Source organism: Prinia subflava, chromosome 21, assembly GCF_021018805.1.
Source record: "Prinia subflava isolate CZ2003 ecotype Zambia chromosome 21, Cam_Psub_1.2, whole genome shotgun sequence".
Lineage (NCBI taxonomy): Eukaryota > Metazoa > Chordata > Aves > Passeriformes > Cisticolidae > Prinia > Prinia subflava.
In genome coordinates this window covers 434,267-458,135 of record NC_086267.1, presented here as the reverse complement: position 1 = coordinate 458,135, position 23,869 = coordinate 434,267, and the positions used below count along the sequence as shown (strand labels likewise).

Genomic DNA, 23,869 nt, shown 5'->3' with positions numbered 1-23,869 from the left:
GGGGACAAGTGACGGAGGGACAGGACACAGGGAATGGCTTCCCACTGCCAGAGGGGAGGGTCAGATGGGATATCGGGAAGGAATTGCTCCCTGGGAGGGTGGGGAGGCCCTGGCACAGGGTGCCAGGAGCAGCTCTGGCTGCCCTGGATCCCCGGAAGTGTCCACGGCCAGGTTGAACAGGCCTTGGAGCAATCTGGCATAGTGGAAGGTGTGGGACTGGATGAGCTTTAAGGTCCCTCCAGCCCAAACTGTTCTGGGTTTCAGTGATTTTCTCCTCAGCTCTACTGGGTGTACATGTCCCTCCCCATGGTGAAAAGGCAAAAAGAACACCCAGCCTGAGGGAGGAAAGAATCATCTTCCTCCCTCCCAGGTAAGGCTCCAGCCCATGCTGAAGTCCAGACACAGTGGAGGACCTGGAGTGAAAGACCAAACCCAAAGTGGGATTTTGAGCCATGGGCATGGACAGGTGTCCTGCTGGTCACTGCTCTCTCCCAAAGCAATTTTTAAATCCATCAGCATGGCATCTGCTGCTAACAAAGATGTGAGGCCGTGGATAACGTCATGGGAAATCATTCCATAACATCTGGAAACACTGCTCTGGCTTCACATGGCTCCTTACTGAGGCTAAACTGCCAGGCTCTGCCCTGGCTGCAGCACCTGGCTCACAGCCTGGGGTGGTCTGCTAATGACCGTTATGTAATTAAGTAAATTGGCATTTTCTGTAATAAGGGTCCTCAAAAATATGGAGTGTATGTGTGTGCTGAGGGCAGAAATTCCAACATCTCCACTGCTGAAAACAGAGCTGGGACTGTCTGCAGAAACACCCTTGAGTTCACAGAGTGCCTTTCACTTGTTTTATAAAACTGCCTCCCATTTTAACAAAATAGATTTCGAGGACAAATACCTGCTCCCAGGAACACAACCCCAACCAGCCAAGACCCTATTGCACATCAAAACAGCATGAGCAGCTTTGCAGCTTTCCTCCTATTTTCTTCTGAACACCAACAAGAAGCTCCAAAAATCTGTCATCTGATAGCTCAGAGGATGCTGCCATCCGAAGATACTCAGAACCCAAGGGGAGGTGGCCCAGAGTTATCTGCTCCAGCTGACCCAGCTCAGAGCAGGCACCTGGACCTGGTGATCCCAGGTCTCTTCCAACCCTCACCAGTGTGAGGGCAACAATCAGATAAAAGATTCAAGTTTTACTGAATTACACTGAAGCCCAGAAATACCCTACATAAAAAGTCTCTGAATCTGCACAAAGCTTAAACAAGCAAATAAATGATGGGTTTCTAATGGCACCCTAAGGAGGGATCTATGGAGAACACGGGCATAGCCCTTCCAGGCTGCAGGGAGCAGAATTACGGCTCCATCATCTTTGTTGGTTCAATGGAAAGCAGCACAGTGAGAGTTCAGGAGACAGGAGAACCAGGCTGTTTATGGATTCAAAGCCTCACCTCTGGAATGTGGCTGTCCCTGCTGTAGGTTAAATGGCTCCAGAGGTTATTCCTCTGTTTCCCAGTCTGACACAGCTAACAGTGGACTCCAGCAACTCCAGGGCTCCATCTCCCTGGTTTCTCTGGCTACAGGGGTATTTTATGCCCTCTGTGCTTACAAAATACAGTCTGTGTAAAGCCCTGACTTTTGTGCTGACTCTGGTGCTTTATGGAACACATGGTGTTTGTTTAAAAACTGCGTATTTTCTGGAGCATGCAAGAAAACATCCATTAAATTGCATGGAACAGAAGGTACTATTACAGAAGGAATTCCAGAATTGAAATTATTAAATATAAGAAAATGGCAAATTGCCTCATATTGTTTTGCCTTCTTAATATTGTGAATAAAAATGTGGTTCAACAAGTGGCAAAGTCTGAAATGCACCAAAATAAAGCCCAGGGCATGTGACTGTGAGAACAGAAAATGCACATGGAAGAGTCCTGAAGAAAGGGATCTGGAGAATTTTAAAACAGCTACAGAGAAGTTTGATTTTTCTGTTAAAAACACTGTTTTATTCCACCACAAACCAAGTTACTGGCAAGTTTAAGAGTGTTTTTGATTCCCAATAATGTCACACGCCAAACAAAGCCGCTTCCGCTCGCGCGGCAGCCAGGATGTGCCGTGAGGCCAAGACACCCACTGAGAGCTTTCCCATTCCAAATCCCTGCGCCTGCAGAGGGTAGAAGGGCCAGGGAACATTCGGAGCCAGGTCACAGCTACTTCAGAGAGGAAAAGCTCAAGCAGCAGTAGAAAAACACTTCTCTCCCCACTGGGCAAACTGGACTGCTTGGAGAAGGATTAAACACAGCTCTCAGAGCTGGAATTTTTTACAGGGGCTTGGAGTGCCAGGACAAGAGAATGGCTTCCCACTGCCCACTGCCCACTTCCCACTGCCATAGGTGGGATATTGGAATGGAATCCTTCCAGTAGAGGATGGGGGGGCTGTGGCACGAGGTGTCCAGAGAAGCTGTGTCTGCCCCTGGATGCCTAGAAGTGTCCAAGGCCAGGCTGGATGGGACTTGGAGCAGCCTGAGATAGTGGAAGGTGTCCCTGCCCATGGCAAGGGGTGGAATGGGATGGGATTAAAATCCTTTCCAACTCAAACCATCCTGGGACTCTTATGACAGGATTCTAGGCAGATGAGGGGTGGGTCTAAAGCCAGATCTAGTCCCAATTAGACTCAGTATTTGTGCTATAATCTTTTCTTTGCACATGTACATGATAGAAATGTAATAGGTCTTCCATTCTTTCCTTTCCTTACTAGGAAAAAAAAAAGAATTAAAGGCTCTTTCTGTCCTTCTTGAGTGCACAAATACTAAAACTAATTCATGTATCCCTCCTATGTTGTGTCTTATGAAAGCCAACTGCTTCCAAGGGTAAATAATTAAAATAAATGGTGTTAATTAGCATTTGAGGCTACAGTATGCCTTCCCAACTCTCCCTTCCTGCAGCTCTTACACCCAGATGCTCTCCCAAATTAGAAGACACCCATGAAGATGAGCATCCCCACACAAACGCACCCTGAAGCCCAAAGGCACCGAGACACAAGACATATTTGATGTTTCCAGCCAGATTTGACCAGATCTAACTTAATGAGGTAAAAAGCACAGTAATGAACCAAAAATAATGAAACACATTCTAGGAGGAAATATTCCCAGCATTATTAACCCAATCAAAAACCTCCTAATCCTATTACAAACCAGAGGGTTCAGCTGCACTTCAAGCAGGTCTTGAACACAAAGGCCAAAAGAAGATTACACTTCTGGATTTATCAGCTATTAAATAACTCACAGTTTCAAATCCCCACCTGCAGTCACATATTCCTGCAAGCCTGGAATTTGCAAAATTAATTGGAAATGTTGTGGGATGAAGCCTGACCCAAATGTACAGAAGGAAGCACAAGGAAAGAAGTGAGAAGAAAAAGAGGTCAAACTCTTGACTGGTCAAAAAAAATCAATTACTACATATTAATCTGGTTATTTACATAGGTTTATTGTTCACAAAACTATCAGGAGTTGAGTTGTTTAAATTTGCTTTATTCTCATTATCTGGAATGGACTGAAGATCCAAGAAACTGCAATCTGCTGCTTGGAGGAGCAGCACAAACAGGCATTGTTTTGCCTCAGCTGGTCCAGCACCAACTTCTTCATTTATAAAAGGAGAGTTTAATCTTTCATTCTGTGTCTACATCATTAATAAATACCCTGACTGACAACCATAGGAGTTACAGGACTCCAGGTGGCTTTAACCAGCAAGGAATTGGCTATAACAGCACCTTACACAAAACAAGGAGGTTCCTACACAGGGAAGTTCTCTGGGGGAAGAGCTTCCTGCAAAGCTTGGAGACTAGCTTGGATCAAGAGATCTACAACAATACTCCTGAATACAGAAAATTATGGACAGGGTGTTTATATGAATGAGACAATAAAACTGGGAGCCCCTCGTGCCCCAGGGGCAGTGGAAGTTTATTATCTGATTTTATGCCGACTGTTTCCTTCCAGCAAAGCACACATGGACCCAAATAACGAGGAATCATGGATCTGGAAGGGACACACAAGGATCATCCAACCCCTGGCCCTGCCCAGCCCCCCCAACAATCCCACCCTGGGCATCCCTGGCAGCGCTGTCCAAACACTCCTGGAGCTCTGGCAGCCTCAGGGCTGTGCCCATTTCCTGGGGAGCCTGGGCAGTGCCCAGCACCCTCTGGGGAAGAACCTTTCCCTGACATCTAACCTAAACCCCTGGCACGGCTCCCGCCCTTCCCTGGATTCTGTCCCTGGTCACCAGAATTTGGGGGAAGATGAGTTTAATATGTAGCAACCAGACTCCAAAGGCAGCTGCCTCCAACAGGAGGAGAGAAAAAGGAGAAACACTCTTCGCATCCCAGGGCACCTGACTGACCCCAGGGTACCAATGGGTGAGGTTAAAAATAAATTACATTCCTCTTTCTGTTCCAATCCCTTAATAAATATCCCTTTATTAAAAGCATCTCAAGTTGGGCTGCAGAAGATGGAAGCATTGAATAAACACCATGGTTCTAACAGGATTATTCCAGCTCTGGTAGAAAGGATCCAAGATTATAAAAGAGGGGCTTGGGGATTGCCTAATAAACACGCCACAGATGGCAGGCAGACTTGCTTCCTGGCACACATTCCCAGACCTGAAGGTACTAAGGAATGTCTCCCCGCTATTACAAACGCTAATTTAACGATGGTGGCATTTTTGAGGACCAGAATGAGACCACAAAACTCTCTTCACTTCAGGCACAGAACCAGATGGTAACAAGTTTCAGCTGGTACAATCTGTTCTGGATTTAAATCATCCACCTAAAAGTCAAGGTCTCTATGCACCAAGATCCAGAGAATTCAGTCCTCTTGCACTTTTGTTCACCTGTGTGTATCTCGACCTTTTTAGGAGCGGGTGAGGGATGTCCACAACTACAACAGCTCCAGAGGAAGGTCCCCATCAATGCTGTGAGATCCTCTGCTCCCTGGGGCCTCCAGCATTCCAGCCTGTTCCAAGAGGCAGCTGTGGGCAGACAGCGCCAATCTGCTCAGTGCATAGCGGGTTCTCAATGAGAGCTGAAGCTATCCTGATTACAGAGGAAATTCCTCGCAATTTGTTCCAAGCATGGTTGCTTGATGCTTCCAAACTGTGGGCCTGCACTAAGAGAATCCCTCAGCATCCCATTGGAGCCAGCAGTTCTAAAGCTGAGGCAGAGAAAGCCAAGGGTCTTTTCCAAACTGTTCACCCTCACATGTCAGAACCCAGTGTACTTTTTCCTTGGGATCCTCCAAAACACTCCCAGGTCATGAGAGGGACGAAACTGTCTTCTCCTGGTGCCCTAGGCTCTGCACACTGCCTCTGGAGGAGCCCTCTCCTCCTCTGTTCACTCCATGGACAGAGGGAAGCTCTTTCCTGCTGCTCCCAGCCCAGCTGCTCTGGAAGAGCTCTGCTTTCCCGTTATCTCATCCTACCATGGCTGCCCCATTCATCAGTGTAAGGCACAGCTGGAATGGGGCAGATTTACAGTGTTTCAGCTGCTCTCTGTTAAGGGCTCTGGGAATGTCCTCAGCCTGCTCTGTATTCTCCCATCCATCATGGGATAGTGCCTGACTGTCAATCCAGGCCCTATCTGAGCTCTGGATAACCTGCTCTGGAAGCCATATCCAAGGAGGAACTGCTCTGCTCATTTTCCAAAGGCTTCTCCTTTCCTCTACACACTCAGAAAGGCAGTTGTGTCAAACCAGCCCCTTCTGCTGCCTCAAGCCAGGAGAAGAGGCAGAGGGGCTGTGTCCCTCCTCTGCCTGTCAGAACAAGGGAAAAATATGCAAAACCCACCAAGAATATGAAATTTCATGTACTTGAGGCCACATCTGGCCGTAACACCACTGCGGCAGCATGTGCTGCGCATTTCCCTACGCCAGAGCTCAGCACACTCCCGAGAGCAGCACTATGATTTCAAGGCCCTGGAATTTGGGAAGCAGAGACACTGCCTGTTGCTGCAAAGATGGGGGTGTGAGGCTGTTCCATATCACTGCCAAAGTCTCCTCACTGTGCTGCACAAACTAATCCTGAAGGGCAGCAAAGTGCCAGAGAGTGTCCGTCAGGAAAGCCTGAGATGTGTTCTTGTTTTGGCTATGTCAGATGGAAACAGTGAAGGAGTACGAGAAAGGGTCACCCAACCACAGCACCACAGAACCAGCTGTTTCTGTCTGTTTAGATAAAGCTAAAGGAAACCAAAGGAAGGTACAATGCTCACTTGCACCTGACTTTTCAGGGTAAATATCCCATACGTTCCCGGATCCCTGGTTTCCAAATTCCCTTTTAGACCACCCAGCACAATGTTATCATCTCATCACACACAAACTTACAGTGAACTGCTCCAGCTCCTAGAGGTCTGGTAAGGGACAGCAATTATTTTTATCACTTACAAGAATTCAAGGTATTACCTCATCTCCCAGCCCCCAGACATGCTGGGACAGGCAGCTCTGGAGCAGCCAGTACAGCGAGGGGTCACTGGAGGAACCAAAGCATTTGCCAACCCTCATTCTCCTTTGGAGCATGGCTTCTGCCCAGGGTGAGGGTGAAGGGTCTGGAGGGGCCACACAAGGAGCAGCTGAGGGCGCTTGGTGTGTTCAGCCTGGAGAAGAGGAGCCAGAGGGGAGACCCTGTTCAGGGCTACAGCTCCTCCTGAGGGGCAGCTCTGACCTCTGCTGTGATCAAGGGACAGGACACAGGGGAGGGCTGGAGCTGTGCCAGGGGGGTTTAGGTTGGAGATCAGGGAAAGGTTCTTCCCCAGAGGGTGCTGGGCACTGCCCAGGCTCCCCAGGGAATGGGCACAGCCCTGAGGCTGCCAGAGCTCCAGGAGTGTTTGGACAGCGCTGCCAGGGATGCCCAGGGTGGGATTGTTGGGGGTCTGTGCAGGGCCAGGGGTTGGATGATCCCTGTGGCTCCTTTCCAGCTGAGGACATTCCACGGTTCTGTGAGACCCCCACTTCAAGAAACTCTTGAGCCTCAAGAGATGCTGAGATCCCACATGGGTAGCAGCAAGGATAGACTCTGCTGAGCCCGGGCTGAGCACACAGAGCAGTCTGCCCACACCAGCAGTGACACATTCTATCTCTGCCCAAACTCCATTTAGTACCAAATGACATCCACCAGCATTTTCACTCAGTACTGCCTCAAGAGCAATGGAAAGACTACTTTGGAAAGACTCACCTTGATGAGTATTTATTAACTCAGGGGCCTGATGGAGAAATCAATGACCCTTAATCAGACTCTAATTCAAACAAAGTGGTCTTGTCCTTATCTTTTATGCACAAACACCCCCTCGCTATGTTAGGCATGACTGGACAAAGGCAACCTCTGTTCAGTGTTCAATCATCAATGTAGTGTGAGTAGGTAAAATGCAGTTATTTGTGGTTTATTGCTGTTAAAGTAATTAATAATAACACATTAATCTGAATCCCATGTCAGCTCGAGTGCCTTTATCTCTAAAGGGAAACAGCAGGATTAAGGTGCCCAAGAATCAGACAAAATTACCAAAAAATTACTCTCTCATTGCTTTCTAAAAGAAAGCAAATAAATGAAACCATGATGGAAATTCATAAACTACAAGATGTGTGGAAAGAGGAAACAAGCACCAGGGTGTTCCTTGAAGCCCAGGGGAGACAAATCACAGATGCAATGAACAGGTTAAACTTTCAAATCTCCATTTAGCTTGGGAATTTCTTACCATAACATAATGCACAAACTCAACTCCTGACAGGGGTCCAAAGTGAGATAACAGAAAAATATTCAGAATTCAAATTTACCCACATCTCTAATAGTTCAGGGATATGGAAAACTGTCCCTGGGGACAGGTTATTCTGTAAGGCTTTGATCCCCTTCCAAGCATTACAGGTGTCCCAAGTACAGGCACCTGCATTTTGGTTCTTCACAGAATCCCAGAATGATTTGGGTTGGATCAGCTTGTTCCAACTCTACCCCAGCCACAGGCAGGGACAGCTCCCACCAGAGCAGGCTGCTCCAAGCCCTGTCCAACCTGGCATCACCAACAAACCTTCGCCCAAAGGAGAGGGTTCCTGAGGGCAGCCCCAACACTGGCTGGGAACAGACAGGAGCCACCATTTGTGCATTCACTGCCAAATCCCACCTTGGTAGGAATCACCTGGGGAAAAGCTCTGCAGTCCCCAGGCCTCTCTGGCCCCAAAGGCCACAAAGTCCAAAGCTTCACCTGCCCTATACCCTTGGCTCTTGCTGTTCCTCTCTGTCCCTGAGCACACAAGGGTTGGCTGCACACAGTGGGAGCTCGGCCACCCCCCAGAGCCCCTGAGGGCCCTCAGCTGCCACAGAGGCTCTGAGGTCACCTCAGCAGCACAGCAGGGACACAAGCTGACCCTCACTTCCAAGGGCCAGCAGAACAGGAAAGCAACATTATCCAGCTGGCTGGAGATTTGGCACACAGCCCACTCTCTATGGATGCACTGACTCAGTGGGAAAATACGAAGGGAAGAAAAGAAATCCCTTGATTACAATAGATTTAAAGAGGCTGCCCAGAATGTTCTCTTCTTCCCCTCTCCTCTGCCACATGCGTAGCTTCCCTGTGTTAATGAGATTTACCAGGAAGAAATGTCTTGATCCATGACAAAAGCCAGGCAGCATCTGAGGGTTTGCTCTGCAATCCTGCTGTGTCCTCCCTGTTCCTCAACCCAGAGCCTTTACTCCCAACAACCCTGCAGCCAGAGTGCAAGAACAGCTCCAACACCACCTAATGCCTGCCATAGACACTTCAGTCTCTAGTTTCCCACCCATGGAGGATGAGCATCTGCACATTCCCAAAGACAACCTCAAGCTTCACTTTCCCCATCATGTTTTATCTAAAATGTGCATCATTCAGGTGAAGTGTTCCTTCCACGATCTGTTTCCAGGCAGGTCAACTGCATCTTAACATTTCAGAGGCTGCAGGGGGGCTTGGATCCACTTGAGGCTCTCCCCATCACCTCCCCATTCCCAACCAATCCTCAGCCTCTCATCCTGCTCCCCTTCCTCAGAACAAACCCATTCTCCTTAACAGCTGACCTGCTCAGCCCTTCCTGCTTGATCCGCACAAGTACAAATTAATCAAGAGCAAAGGGAACATTAGGCTTTCTTCTATCTCACACCTCATTCCTTACACATCCCACTTTCCCCATCTCAGTATCTTTTATCTCCCTTTTTTCTCGCCCCATTAGCCCCTCCTTTTTCAGATAAGCTTCTCCACTCTCAAGTCAGCCCTGCAGAATATTTATCTAATAGAGGCTACAAAGAGACCAATTCATTCCACATATCTCACTAAACTCTATTTCTCCATTCTTATTACAACTTCAGTTTATCTCCTGTTCTGGACTTTTCTGTAACCAGCCCTTTGTCTCAACCCTTTTATGAGAAATCATTTGTGCAACTCATTTTCCTGACCCTATTCTTAGAATTACAGAACTGTATCACCTTGTACAAAACTCCCCTTGGAAAATCCTTGTGAGAGGATACAGAGCACTTTTAGGGTGTTTAACGTGGAAGTCAGGTCGTGCCCCAAACTGCCTGATCCAACAGCAAAACACATTCCTCATCCATGATTATTTCCTCTAATTTTTCAAGTTGCTTTTAGTTTCTTTACAGACTCCACAAGGAACTAATGTCTAATAAACTTGCATTTAATTTAAAAATACCAACTTATGGTATTGGTGTGCTAATCTAAGTGCTGCCCATAGGTCACTACAAGGTTCAAGCCACATCCTTTATTCACTTTATTTCTACATTGGTCACAGACAACAAACTCAGTTACCTGCTGAGCAGAGAAGCTGAGTGGGATAGGAAGAAAAGGGGGAGGCTGGGAATGCTCTGCTCTAATGCCAGGTCTTACCTGTGAGAGCCCAGGGGACGATGCATGTCCCGGTGGTGTTGCAGCAAGGTTTGGGTGTCCCTTATTTATTTCATGTGCAGTGTAAGGGGATGGGGCAGGAGGACCCGGTTGTCTTGCTACTTGTGTTACCTGTGTGGAGATAAACTGTTAGTAAAACATTACATTAGTAATCAGTCTCCAGAGACTCCATTGTATATATCTAGAGAGATAAAATAATATATATTTATCTAAGTGAAACACTGCACAAGTTATTTCACTATTTATGTGATTCAGGAAAATGTAGAAGGATCAAAAAATCAGAGCACCAGCTGGAGTCACTGGTGGAAATGTGTGGGATCCCTTTGCCTTCAGGCCTGAGACCTTCTGATCCCGCCATGAGAAGCCATATCAAAAGACATTGCGATTTTGCAAGGGGATACACATTACCAGCAACTAAGTAAGGGGGAAATTTGCATATTCCCCTCCAAAAAGGAAAAACAAAGGACTGCAGAGAAGCCATAGTATCTGCAGGGCTTGCCATAAGCAAAGAACGAAACAGTAATGCAATTCTTGTATACGTTTATCTCCTTTCTCAACTTCTACTAAAAATACTTAACAAAACACATTAAGCAAGATATTAGAAAAATGTTTTCACAGCACACAAATATTTGCTCCACTTTACTATTTCCACGATGGAACTGCTTTAAATATATTTTGAGAGTGGCTATAGTAAAAGAAAAGGGGAATCAAAGGAAAAAAAGAGTCATACAACTATTGGGTGACACCTCTGGCTGTTCAACACAATTAAATTTTGGCAGATTGGGTTAAAATTCACACTACTGAAATTCAGCATTTGCTTCTCATTGGCCTTTTCTCATTTATTTGTTTGCTGAAAAGCGCCACTTAATCATGGAATGATTTGGGTTGGAAGGGACCTTAAATCCATCCAGTCCCACACCTGCCATGGCAGGGACACCTTCCACTGTCCCAGGTGCTCTAGGCCCCAATGTCCAACCAGGCCCTGGACACTTCCAGGGATCCAGGAGCAGCCACAGCTTCTCTGGGCACCCTGTGCCAGGGCCCCCCAATCCTCATAGGGAAGGATTTCTTCCCAGTATCTCATCTAACATTCCTCAGTCTGAGCTAAAGCCACCTGAAGCCCACACAGGTCACTGGCACTGCGCAGGTCAATGTGTGTATAAATGTCCTTAGCAGGGTAAAGAAGGCAGAAGGAAATTCCTGACTCTTTAATAGAGTATTAGCTCCAAGCTCCAAGAGAGCAGAAGTCACAGAGTTCACCACTTAAGTGCTTTTTCCAAGTCACTTTATTGCACTCAGAGTGTCCACGCCTGTCGTTACAGTTCCTAAACTACCACAGCAGCTGCGTCAGTACCCAAATCCCAAGAAATCACAATGTGCAACAGCTCCAGGCTTGGGAATGGGCCAGGAGCCTTCACTGTGGGAAGATTTACAGCCCCCGAGTGCACATCAGAGGAAAGGGTGGGTCAGTCACAGAACCTCATCCTCTGTCCCCACTGTATCTTTCCCTTAGCCAGGGATGAATCATCTCTTTTTCAGGCTGATCTCTCTTGGCAGGTGTGCGCACACAGCCTTGGCTGAATCAGAGCCAGCCTTACAGACATAAGGCAGCTCCATAAAACTTTCCACAGCCCATCCCCGAGAAAATTAAAGTCTCTCCCATGACTCCTGTGTCAACCCTGAGAGAGCTGTCATGTCAGTCGTGCAGCACTCAGTGCTTACAAGTGACTACAGACTGTGATGGATATCAACTAATGCAGTCAGGGAAGGGGAGGAAGCAAAGGCAACCCAAATACAAGGAAATCATTCCTATCAACAGTCCCAGTGGCAGGTTGTGCCCATGCTCCTCACCAGGATTCTCCCTGAATGGCACTTCTTGGGGAAAAACAGAGGTTATTTTGTGACAACTGTGGGACTTCAGCCACTGGCAGTTTTCACCTCTCTACTCTCAGCCGTGCAAACACTGCTCCAGCTAGGGCTGGAGCCATCCAAAATCTTCTGATCCAACAGCAGCCAAGTCCACACAGGGCTTTGACAATGGGGACAGGGGCACTACCAATACCCCAGGTCAGTGTGAGCATTCCACAGTCCTCCTTCTCCTCAGAAATTACAACATGCAAACAGAATCATGGAATAAAATCCCAGAATCACTAAGGCTGGAAAGCCCTCCAGTATCACCTAGTTCAACCATTAACCCAGCACTGCCAGGTCCACCCTTATATCATGTACCCAAGTGCACATCCCCACACCTTCCCAACACTTCCAGGGATGGCGACTCCAGCACTGCCTTGGAGAAAATAACCTATGTTAGAGGTTACTGAAAAACATCAAGAAGTGCTCTCATGATTGGATCTGAAATCTGGAAGCTGAGCAGAGAGGAAAACTGCAGCTGCTCGAATGAGTCCATGAGATACCTTCGTGCAGTGCAGCAGACACATGACAGACACAGGTCCGGACTTCCTAAAACTGGCTTTAAAAGCCTAACAAAGGCAGCAGAACAATTATAAAATTGTACCTGCTTGATAGTTTGGCAACAGCACACTTGGAACGTATTCCATAGGAGCCTACCACTGATTTTCTTAGGACCTCCTAAGGCTAGCCAAGTCTAGCTTAGTGCACCCAAGTGCACCCAAGGTTTGTTCCAGCAGTAGGAAAAGCACAGTCAATCTTTCTCAGCAGCTACAGCAATATTGGTGTTTCCACACCTTCCTCTTTCTACAATGAATTATTTACAAATAAACTGCATTATAAGATACTGATTTTAAAGTAAACAGGTAGTAAAGGAAGACAAACTTGTTAAATATGTGTGTTTTTTCAGCAATTTTTAACAAAGGTAAAAGGTAGACACTGTCTAAGCTCATCACTCCTGGGGTACATGCCCCCATAGAGCCCAGGGTGTGGTTTGCTGTTTCTTAAATGGTCTGACATGACTATGGAAGCAATCCTCCTTAAATCTATAGGTTAAATTGTTCTCCTAAAAATGGATGCACAAAATTACATATTCATTTGCCAAGGCATAACTTTCTATTTTCCCGGAGTAGCAAGAGCTAATTCTAGTTTTTCAGAAGCCTTAATCCTGTATTTTAAAGGAAGCATGTAATGAAATACAAAACAAAAACTCAGTCTGGAATTCCTGCTTTTCTTTCTGAGATCTTTTACACCTTTTGTGTTTAGCATCTTCTATAGGTTTTGGATTATTCTTCACCCCACCCAAGTCCCTGGTTTCAGGTATTTCAGAAGCTGTGGCCACCCAATCCCTGGAAGTCTCCAAGGTCAGGCTAGACAGAGCTTGGAGCAACCCAGGATGGTGGAAGGTGTCCCTGCCCATGGCAGGGGTGGAATGGGATGGGCTTTAAGGACCCTTCCAACCCAAACCACTCCATGATTCCAGGCTGGAACAGGATGAGGAACTGAGCTTCCCTCCTGCACATTCCACAGCCTCCGCGGCAGCCAGGCAGGGACCACGCTGGCCTCCTGACCTAGATCCTTCCTCTAAGCACAGGGTGGCTGGAGCAGCTAATTCTCGTTAATCCCTTTTCTGCAGGATTCTCTTCACTGCAGGAAGATCCATTTAAAGGATACAAAGGTGAATTCATGAAACCTCTGCTGGGTGTGAAACACTCAGGGGGACCAATGGGACAAAAAACAACCAAATACCCCAAAACTGAATGATGGAGTCAACCCTTAATTCTTAAAAATCTGGGACAAGGGGATTCTTCAGCACCTCACTCCCCCATTACCTTCTCTGCCCCTACACAGCGTGAGCTGGGCATGCTGACAGGAGCTGGTACCTGCTCCAAAGGCACATGGGAACAGCAATTAATGAGTGGCTTCAACCAGTGCTGGATCCAGCCCCGTTACAGGGCACTACAGGGCTCTAGGCTGCACCTGACTAAGTAACTTCTCCCCACACAAACACACCCTTTTAACACTCACTCCCAATCAGCTCTCATCCAGAAGTCATTCACAGAAGCATGGAATGGTTTGGGTTGGAAAGGACCTTTAACTCATCCCATTCCAGGGGCAGGAGCACCTTCCACTGGACCGGGTTGCTCCGGGCCTCAAGGTTGCTCCTCAGCTCATGAAAGTTTATCCCAGAGTAGTTTTGGTCCGAGCTTCAGCACTTCCAATCACAACATGCTACTAAAGCAGTTACAAACCTCCACCATCACCTGCCAAAAAAACAGTTATTTGTGCAAAATCTGGATGTCCATGAACACCGTTATTCTTCTTATCCGATTCCAGAGTTGTGTCTCGTGCTGAATTTGAAGAGCATGTCTGCTTCTGCTCATTCATCTCATTTTCCATAGATTCAGCCCCATTCCCCTGGGCACAGGACGGGGGTGGCTGGCGGGATTTACAGTCACCTTGCATGGAGTTCCCTTCCTGTTAGAGGTCTACATCTTTCAAAAAAACTCTAACCCAAAAAACTCTCTTGAATATATTTCTTTGAAACAATTTACAGCAGAAACAGAATTTCATTCTTAAGCTCCTTCTGAACTCTGCAGGGTTGGGGTCTTTCAGAGGCCACGCAAGTAATCACCCTCATTTCCAGCAGTTTAGAGGATTAGGAAACACCAGGCAAGAAGCTGTTTACAGGACAACCCCCAAATCTTTATGTCCAAAAGTAGCTCTGCAATACAGCATCCTCCACTATTGACGAGGGAAAATTATTACAAGGTTAGTTCATTGAAATAATTACTTCCAACTGTAATTGGCTTTCAAATAATTTTACGGCTGGATTTATTTATTAAAAAACCCAGATCAACAACCCACTCAGTGTAAGACATCACAATAAATAAATAAAGATGACTTATGATGAATTTAGGTGGGTTTGGTTTTAATACCAGTATGATTTCCTTGATAAAGAGGTTCTACCAAAGCCTTGTTGTGAATTTTGAGCTTCTCCAAGTTCTCAGACAAACTTCATCCCACTTGGCCTCCTCCTCATCTCCTACCTCTGTCCTACTAGAAAACGTGTTCCTTAGATTCAGTTTTATTATTGACAGTGGAAGGCACGTGATTTTCCATTCCCACTGTTGTAGCTGTGGGAAAAAAAAAAGACCTCTGGAATGTGCAACCAAGGTCCTGATAGTACATATGGAAAGGCATGGAAAGGATAATCGAATTATTTTTTAAAGATTCAGGGTTCATCTGTGGGTTGTCCATATCTTAAATTATTTCTTCCCATACCAGCCATGCTCTGAAAAAACACACACCTCTGGAAATGATGATCCATTATCGATGCGGAATCCCACAGAAGATGTGCAAGCAAATAAAACGCCGATGGGAAAAAGCAGCCCTGGGTACTGAGGATGCACTTGAAGGTTGAACTTGAAGACCTTGGAGGCCTTTTCCAACCTTCATGAGTCTGTGATCTCATAGTGCTCTTCAAAATGACTGTTTAATGCACACCCAGGCCTTAAGCACTAGGTTTAAGTGTTTAAACAACACATGGTGCTGTTTCTTGTGTAACAAACTACTGAGACCTTTCATGAATGAATTGTCAAGGCCGTCCCATCACATGCTTTTTCCTTCCCAATTAATTTTTCCCTGGATTCCCTCTGAATCTGAAATCTGCCTGGGGCTTCAAATGGAAGCCTGAAAGGAACCCAGCTGAGAAATTTCTCTCCTTTCCCCAAAACATGAAATTTTCTCTCAAACTTGTGCATTCTCAAATCCTGGAACTGAGATATTCCCAGCCCTGTCTTCTATTCCTGTAACATAGCAAGGAGTGATATTTTTCCAAACTGAATAGCTATTTTAGGTCATTCTTCACAGTTACTTTTCTATTTTACATTAATTTAAATTTTTACAGTCATATTTTCCCCACAGGCATCTGCATTATATCTTGGGAGGAAAGAATTGAAAAAAATAACCTTTTTTAATGGACTTCATATGTTTTAAAGTGTTTTTTAAGTGTTGCATGGGGTATATAAAAGATAATATAAACTGAATTATTTATTATAACTGTTTGTACATTTATGTTCACAGAAGGGTTTGGGGCTGGAAGGGACCTTAAAAGCTCATCTTGTTCCATGGGCAGGGACACCTTCCACTCTCCCAGGATGCTCCAAGCCCTGTCCAACCTGGCCTTGGACACTGCCCTGTGCCCAGGCCTCAGCACCCTCACAGGGAAGGATTTCTTCTGAATTTGTGTCTTTGGTTTTGCTTTTCTGCATATAAACATTTCTATAACAGATATTGAGAACAGAGGGTGCACAAAGCCTGCAGTTCGAGTTTGTTGATTCACTGCTGTCAATGCCACAAACCTCAAAATCTTCAACCCTTGTCAGAGCTGTATCCCAACAAGTCCAACTCATCTGGATGGGAATCCATGGCTCCCTGGCCACCAGACCACCCACGGCCACACCTGAGTCCTTCTGCTACTACAGCCACCTGAGCTGCTGCATTTCTGGGACCAACGGGCTCTTGGCAGCACTTCTACCCCTTAATCCTGCCCAGAGCTCAGCTCAGCACCCCTGACAGCCACAGCAGAGGAGGCCTGACAAAACTCCTCTACAACCCAAAAAGGGGAAGGGCTGAATACCATCACTATCCTTGAAACATCATGGAATGGCTGGGTTGGGAGCAACTCCAATCCTCTTCATCTTGTTCCACCCTGCCACGGGCAGGACACCTTTCACTGTCCCAGGCTGCTCCAAACCCTGTCCAACCTGGCCTTGGATGCTGCCAGGGATGGGGCAGCCACAGCTGCTCTGTTCTCACTCTGGGCAAGAGATGCTCCAGGCCCAGGTCCCCTCAGGGAGCCAGAGCCAAGAACCCCATCCCCAGTCACTTCTACAAACAGGGAAGGAGAAAACCTTACACAGCAGCTTATGTTTTTCTATAAGCAGCTTATGTTCCTGCATAAAATGTAGTGAATTTATCCCATCTACAGCTTTTCTTTCTGTTTTCTAAATAATTAAAAGAGCAGCTTAAAAGCGGGGTTTTTTGGCATTAAAAATATTTGCACTATCCCAACTAGAAAAGCAAAATATGACTTTCCCAGGGCTGTGCTGATTTAGCAAAGAAAAAAATAACCTAAATAACCCTGGGCTCACAGCTATTGCCATCGGAAAAAAAATTAATAGAAGGAAAAGACTATCATGGTCACTAATAAACATCACTGTTTCTAAGCTAAATTTCTACAATAATCAATATTATACATTACCATTCATCTAGGACAGTGAGCCAAAGGCACCTATCTCACATATTCTATTTACTATCAAAATATTTCTTCCTCTGTACAATGGAATGTTTCACATGAAAACAAACCCTTCTTGATTATTTTTCTCCTAAGAAGGTATTAGAAATGTGAAGCCACTAGTACCCAAAAAAATCAGTCTGTGAGAAGCAGGGGAAAGGAAAGAGATGGAGCCACCCAAGTGAAAATATGGACAAAACTCTGTCACTCCAGTGACACTGCTGGGAAAATGCACTCTGCAATATGCTAAACAAAACTAGAGACACTTAAAAATACCAACAGACCCACAAGTCCTCCAAAGATTTCTTCCTTTCTTGCTTCCATGCAACAAAAAAGGTTCTTCATAAAATCACCGAATTATTAAGTTTGGAAAAGACCTCCAAGATCGACCAATGTTCAACCAATATCCCAATGCCTACCCAAGCCCTGTCCCCAGGTGCCACATCCCTGCATCTTTTGAACACTTCCAAGGATGTGACTCCACCACTGCCCTAGGCAGCCTGTGCCAATGTCTGACCATGCTTCCAGTGAAGAGATTTTCCCAATATCCAAAGTGAACCTCCCCTGGCACAACTTGAGGCTGTGTCCCCTTGTCCTGTCCCTTGTACCCTGGGAGCAGAGCCCAACTTCCCACCTGGCTGCATCCTCCTGTCAGGGAGTTGTGGAGAGCCAGAAGGTCCCTCCTTCTTTTCCTACTCACATGCAACCAAGAGACTCTTTTTGAGCACTATTTATTTCAGAGGGCAAGAAGAAGTTGCATTTTTCCCAAGGTATCATTTCTAACTGCACAGTTTCTGGGTGCACTGGGGTTCTGCACACCCATGTGATCCCCCGCCCTGCCCCAGCCCTGGCGGATACTCACAGTGCTGTACACAGCCGAGACGGTCGGAGTGAAGATCCGATCCTCCAGAGGCTGCTGGACAGGACCTCGGGGGATTCTGCAACACAGCGAGTCAAGGAAAGCAGTGTGGAAAGCAGGGCTGTGCTTGGGGATGCCCACAGGGACACCCCACCCCAGGACCCGCGGCCCGGCAGCTCCGACCCCTCAGGATCTCCCAGGGCTCCAGAGGCAGCTGTTCCCACACTAGGAATGAGGGAACCAACGCAAACTTGTCACTGAATAATCCACAAAACCTTGGGCCTGTCAAGAGATCCCCCACTTCTGCTTTTATTTGAAAGGGAAAAGCCCCCCAAAAAAAGGCCTCGGCATTCAGCGGACAAACCCTGCGGATCAGCAGGGCACTGCTGCACAATGGCAGCTCCTGTTTTGCTAACCACGCAGGAATCCTGCTGGAATTGCTTCCTTGTTTGCCTCTCTTCACCCAGTGACTCCTTTCCTCATCCGCTCACCAAAATAAAGGGCTATCAGAGGGATGGGAGGTTTTGAGGAGCTGCTGCAGGGTGACTTAAAGGCAAATTGAAAGAGTTTTCTCAATTGTAAAGGCATTGTAGAAATCTAAAGGAGAAAAAAAAAGGGAAAGAAACTATGCACAAGGCCCTCCCCCAACAGAATCTGGTTTATTTATGGAATAAAACAGGGGGATGCAGGGATCCAAAAGAATAAAAAAGCCTGACTTGGGTAACACCCTGTGGCCTCACACAGATCTAGACAATACCCAATGCCCACTGTCATGGAAAAGGCACTTGCTGGAAAGTTTTCCTAAATGCCATAATTGGATTTCACACACCAAAATTTTGTGGGAAATGAGAACAGCTGGATTTACTGAGGTTCTTGCACACATGGAAGGACACAGATGTCACATATTAACATGATTGGATACTTAAAAAGAAAACTAAGTCATTAAAACACTTCTTAGTTTCATTCTAACAAGGAAAAACACATTGCTAAATTAAATTCTGAGCCCAGATTAATCTGAGTCGAAATTTCAAGAGACTCCTTCCACTCCAAGTTTGATCTCCAGATTAATGCTGTTGCCCAAAGCTTTGCAGGGACCAACATCACAGTGACAGCACAGACCCTGCCAGCACTGACACAACTCAACAGCCACCCCAAGCTCCACAATCCCAACTATTCCCCTTAAACTGGATCAGATGTTAAGGTTAAAGTAAGGACTCTTCAGACACAATCTACTCTGCCCCTGCTGACTGCTCACAGAATATCCCAGCTGGATCAGCTCCTCCTCCAGCAGTGCTGAGACAATTTACAGCATCAGAAACACACACACAGAGTTAAATTTACAGTCTCCCTGTGCTCTGGCTCTGAACTCATTAAAAAGCTCTTACTCACCAAACAGGCTCAGAAATTGCTCTAAAACTTCTCACTTTTGTTATATATACATATATATTCAGTGTTTATATATATATTATATATATTCAGTGTTTGAGCAGCAGACACAATAAAAAGCTGCTTGATGGGATTATGCTGGGAAGAGCCCAGCGCTGAGCTTTGCAGCACCTTTGCAGGGAGGGCCTGGCCTGTCACCTTGGCAGGTGACAGGGAACAGCTCAGGGGCAGCTCCAGGGCAGGAGAACCAGGAACAGGATTCAGCCCCGCTGGTGCCCAGGCTGGTGCTCATTCACCCTACATCTCTTTTTGCCTTTTTTTAATGACAGCAAGAATTTGTTTGCAGGCTCTAAGGCTCATCTGCACTTCGCTCATCTGCCAGCTTCAGCCCAAGTGATGTAATTTGATAAACAGAGTTTTTTAACATCCAGATGGGATTTAAAACCCTGACTCAGCCAAACGATAGTAAGATTTGTCACAAACTTCAACAGTGGCACTCCCAGCCTTCATCCCAAGGATCTCATATTCATCCCCAAATTTTGGAAAACAACAACAAAAAAGCCAAAATCCGGGAAAGAAGGATTAAAAACATACTGGAAGACGGAACGAAAACTCAAATTTCCTGCTGTAGCACCATTTCCTCTCCCCAGAACATCCCTATCACAGGGATGACAGCACTAGGCCCAGGATGGAGCTGCCCCCCTTGTGTCACAGCTGAGATTTCCCTTCTCCAGGCACTCCTGACAATTCATTGAAGCAATCACTGCTTCAAAAGGGATCATTCCTGAGTTTGGAAAAACGGTTTCATCCTTGACAAGGTTGGGATTTATTTTCTTATTTTAGAACTTATATAAGTCAGGAGGAAATAATCTCCTTTGAGCAGAGCAACTGCTCTTTTTGCACTCAGGAAGTGCTGCTTGAAGGAAGGAGCAGTTTAGATGGATTTGCAGAGTCACTTTGGAGTCACTGCTTAAGATCTCTCCTAGGAAGGGATGATTCTCATCAGATCAGGAGAAACCTTCTTAGTCCTTTTTGCCAAAGGATTTGACCTGGACACAAGACTGATAGAAACAAAATGCCTTAAATTCCAGTAAGCCTTAATGAAATAATGGTTGGAGAAAGTGATTATTTCCAGCATCCAACCTGTGGCATCCACAGACTGACTCTCTGCAAGAAGTTGGGCAAGTGGAAATATTCCTGCTTCCCTGAGAGGAGCTGGGCAAGTGGAAAGGCTCTTGGTTCCCACCAAGCCTCTTGGAGCTTGTTCCTGCTCCCCAGTGGAAATCACCACCTTCCCTCTCTCTCCACCTGCCAAAGGAGCCTGTCCTGGGATAACAGCTGCTGGTACTGAGGGAGAAGCGAGCCAGGGTGACAGCAAAGTTCATCACGACTTGTGCTGATGAGGCTCTTCTCCTAGGAATGAGTTAAGTGACAGCACGGATTAAGTGACACCAAGGGAGGTGAACCAGTCAGGGCAGGCAGGGGGAAGGCAGAACCTCACCCAGGAGCAGCATCCCATCCACATGCACATGTACATGCACACCACCCCCAGGCACTCTATTCTCACACACAGATTTTGGTGCCACTGGGGCTGCACATCCCAAAATACAGCACAAGCCTTGGGATCATGGCCCTTGGGCTGCCCCAGCACATCCAGGCAAGTGCAGGAGGTAAAGTCCAGTCAGCCCAGCCTCACTGCAGCACTGGATTCACCACAGCCAGGAACACCAGGATACCCTGTGTAATTCATGCAGCTCTTTCATGTCTCACCCTGCCATGCTGACATCCAATTCAGAAGCATCCTGTGCCCTCCTTCTTCCTCCCCCTCCTGCTCCCCTATATCCTGCTACCCACATTACTGATTTGTGCAACTACACTCCAAAATCATCCAGGAGGGTGGGATGGGGCGGGGGGGGAAGCAAAGAAAATCCAAACCTCACATAGTTTTCAGAGCTCCTTCCACAGGGAGAAAAGATGAGGAGAGCAATGAAGCAGAAGAGCAGGAGCAAGAAAATCCTCTTAAATCCAAGAAGAACCTCTTAAAGCACCATCAGGTTGGTAAAGTGGAACTGTAGCCTCTGCTTTGCTCATGCCAGGCTCAACGACTCCTAGAGCTCTCCCTGCTCCATCAGCATCACGCCAGGATCCAGGAGGAGGATGGCAACCCTGGCAGTACCAGCACTGGATTCTCCTCATTGCTGTTCAGGGCTCATTAACTCATTAAATATGTATTTAAAATCTCACCTAAGTGAGATACTACTGGCAAATTCATAAACGCAGGCACAGATGCAATGAGAGTTCCACCTAGTCCCCATCTGGCTGCAACAGTGATTACAAGCTGGGGAATTTCAGGAGCTATTATAGACCTAGTGGGAGAAGGAACGCGCTGGCTGGAAACCAAACAAAATTTTTCTGGAAACCAAAAATCTCCCTTAAAAGAGGAGGATATCTGTTAATTTGGCAGCGACAGCCATACTGTGAGGAGAAGGCAATATATGACTGCTCTGTAAAGCGATTAAGGAAAAAAAATCCAGCCTGGAGCTGCTGGAGCAATCAGTGACATTGCCAAATGCTGAGTGAAATGACAGTCAGCAGGAATTCCTTGCAGAAATCTCCTCCTTGTATCACATTTCTCTGCTTGCTCCAATCATACTACAGAACTGCGATTCTGCGAGATTGGTGTGTGCTGTTACAGACCTGGAAACACATACCAGAATCAGCCCTTCCATTAGGAATTTGTACAGGTTTCTCTGCTCCACCGAGATTGCAGGAAGACAGAAAGAACATTATTCCATTTTCTCCTAAAGTGAATTCATTTGCCCTCAAATGGTGCTTCTCACCTAAGCTCACTTCAGCAACTAGCAACCATTTTACCCCAAGCACCACTGGCCTCTCCTTCCCTTCCAGCTCACAGCTCCGAGGAAGCACCTTTTCCCAGGAATAAAAACACCCACGGTACCCACGGGCATCTATGCAAACACCTTACACAAAACCATTCCAGAACTCCTGATTTTCATCCCTGCCCAGAAATGGAGCTAGTCTCCCACTAGCTTCCCCAGCTAGTTATATAATCCTCGCACGTGTCCCTGCTTGTACCGAAACTGTGCATTAAAAATCCCAAGGAAAAATCGTCAAGCAAGATTACAGAAGGGCAAGTAATCATATTGAATTTGAGCATTTCTTTCAGCTATCTGGAGCAAGGAATCTATAAAACCCCTCCAAGCATGCTGGGATGTGATGGCAGGGAGCTTTCCAGGAGTGTGTTTCTCCTCTGCAGCCTCTTCTCTATTCACCATGCAATTAAAATGCAAGAGGTAAAAATCCCAACGGCAGCAACACTTCATTGAGCTGGCTGGGAAACCACACGGCTCTGAAAAGGTTCAAAGGGAAAAGTTCCGCCAGTCACAGCAGCTGGAACTTCCCTGGCATCACCCCATCCTTCCCAGCTCCACCATCCTGCACTCACAGGGCCAAGCCTTTGTTTGGTGTGCTCAGTCCTACCTGGCAGTGAGCTCCAGCAGCAAGATCCAGGGGGCTCTGGCGGCAAGATCCCAGAGAGCTGACAGTGAGATCCAGAGAGCTGACAATGAGATCCCAGAGAGCTGACAGCGAGATCCCAGAGAGCTGACAGCGAGATCCAGAGAGCTGACAGCGAGATCCAGAGAGCTGACAATGAGATCCCAGAGAGCTGACAGCGAGATCCCAGAGAGCTCTGGCAGCGAGATCCAGAGAGCTGACAGCGAGATCCTAGAGAGCTGACAGCGAGATCCCAGAGAGCTGACAGCGAGATCCCAGAGAGCTGACAGTGAGATCCCAGAGAGCTGACAGCGAGATCCCAGAGAGCTGACAGCGAGATCCCAGAGAGCTGACAGCGAGATCCCAGAGAGCTGACAGCGAGACCCCAGAGAGCTCTGGCAGCAAGACCCCAGAGAGCTCTGGCAGCGAGACCCCAGAGAGCTCTGGCAGCAAGACCCCAGAGAGCTGACAGTGAGATCCAGAGAGCTCTGGCAGCCAGATCCCAGAGAGCTCAGTCAGGGAGACCCCAGAGAGCTCTGGCTGTGAGCTCGCTCAGCACTGCATCCTCTTCCCGCATCCATCAGCGAAGCCCACGGCTACATCCCATCACTGCCACATCCCGTCACTGCCACATCCCATCTGTGCCACGCCGGGCTGGCTCGGAGCTCTTCCTGCCCATCCCCGTGCAGGCAGAGCTTGAGCTCTTAAAGAGGCAGCACAAGGGGGACCTCCCAACACTTCACCGTCGCTGCAATCTCGCTGCTTCCCCGACTGTCATGCTGCGCACACAGTGGAAAAGGGATGGGAGGCAGCATCATGCTCCCCTTAGCAAGTTGATACGGGATAATAATTAAGACAAGCTTATAAAGGAAAGTGTAAGAGAAAAAGATTAACTCCCCCACAGCAGAGTGATTTGGAAAGCTGCATGGTAATGGATGAGGAGCTCAGAAAGCATCACTGCTCCCTATCAGAAGAATTAAAT

At 46.9% G+C, this 23,869-nt stretch overlaps 1 protein-coding gene across 10 annotated transcripts in view; it reads right to left on the bottom strand.

Moving 5' to 3' along the window:
• Positions 1-23,869, bottom strand: part of EIF4G3 (eukaryotic translation initiation factor 4 gamma 3) — a 142,745-nt gene that overhangs the window by 81,390 nt on the left and 37,486 nt on the right. For 6 of the 10 annotated variants that reach the window (XR_010082838.1, XM_063417465.1, XM_063417470.1 and 3 more), the window contains exons 2-3: positions 17,989-18,064; positions 9,902-10,045 (exon numbers count right to left, since the gene is read on the bottom strand). Coding sequence is in view for 9 of the 10 variants with exons in the window: in XM_063417465.1 (XP_063273535.1) it covers positions 9,902-10,045; positions 17,989-18,064 (220 nt within the window). In the remaining variant the exon portion in view is untranslated. The remainder of the gene's footprint in view (positions 1-9,901; positions 10,046-17,988; positions 18,065-23,869) is intronic. The other 4 variants (XM_063417466.1, XM_063417475.1, XM_063417471.1 and 1 more) reach the window with 2 other exon arrangements.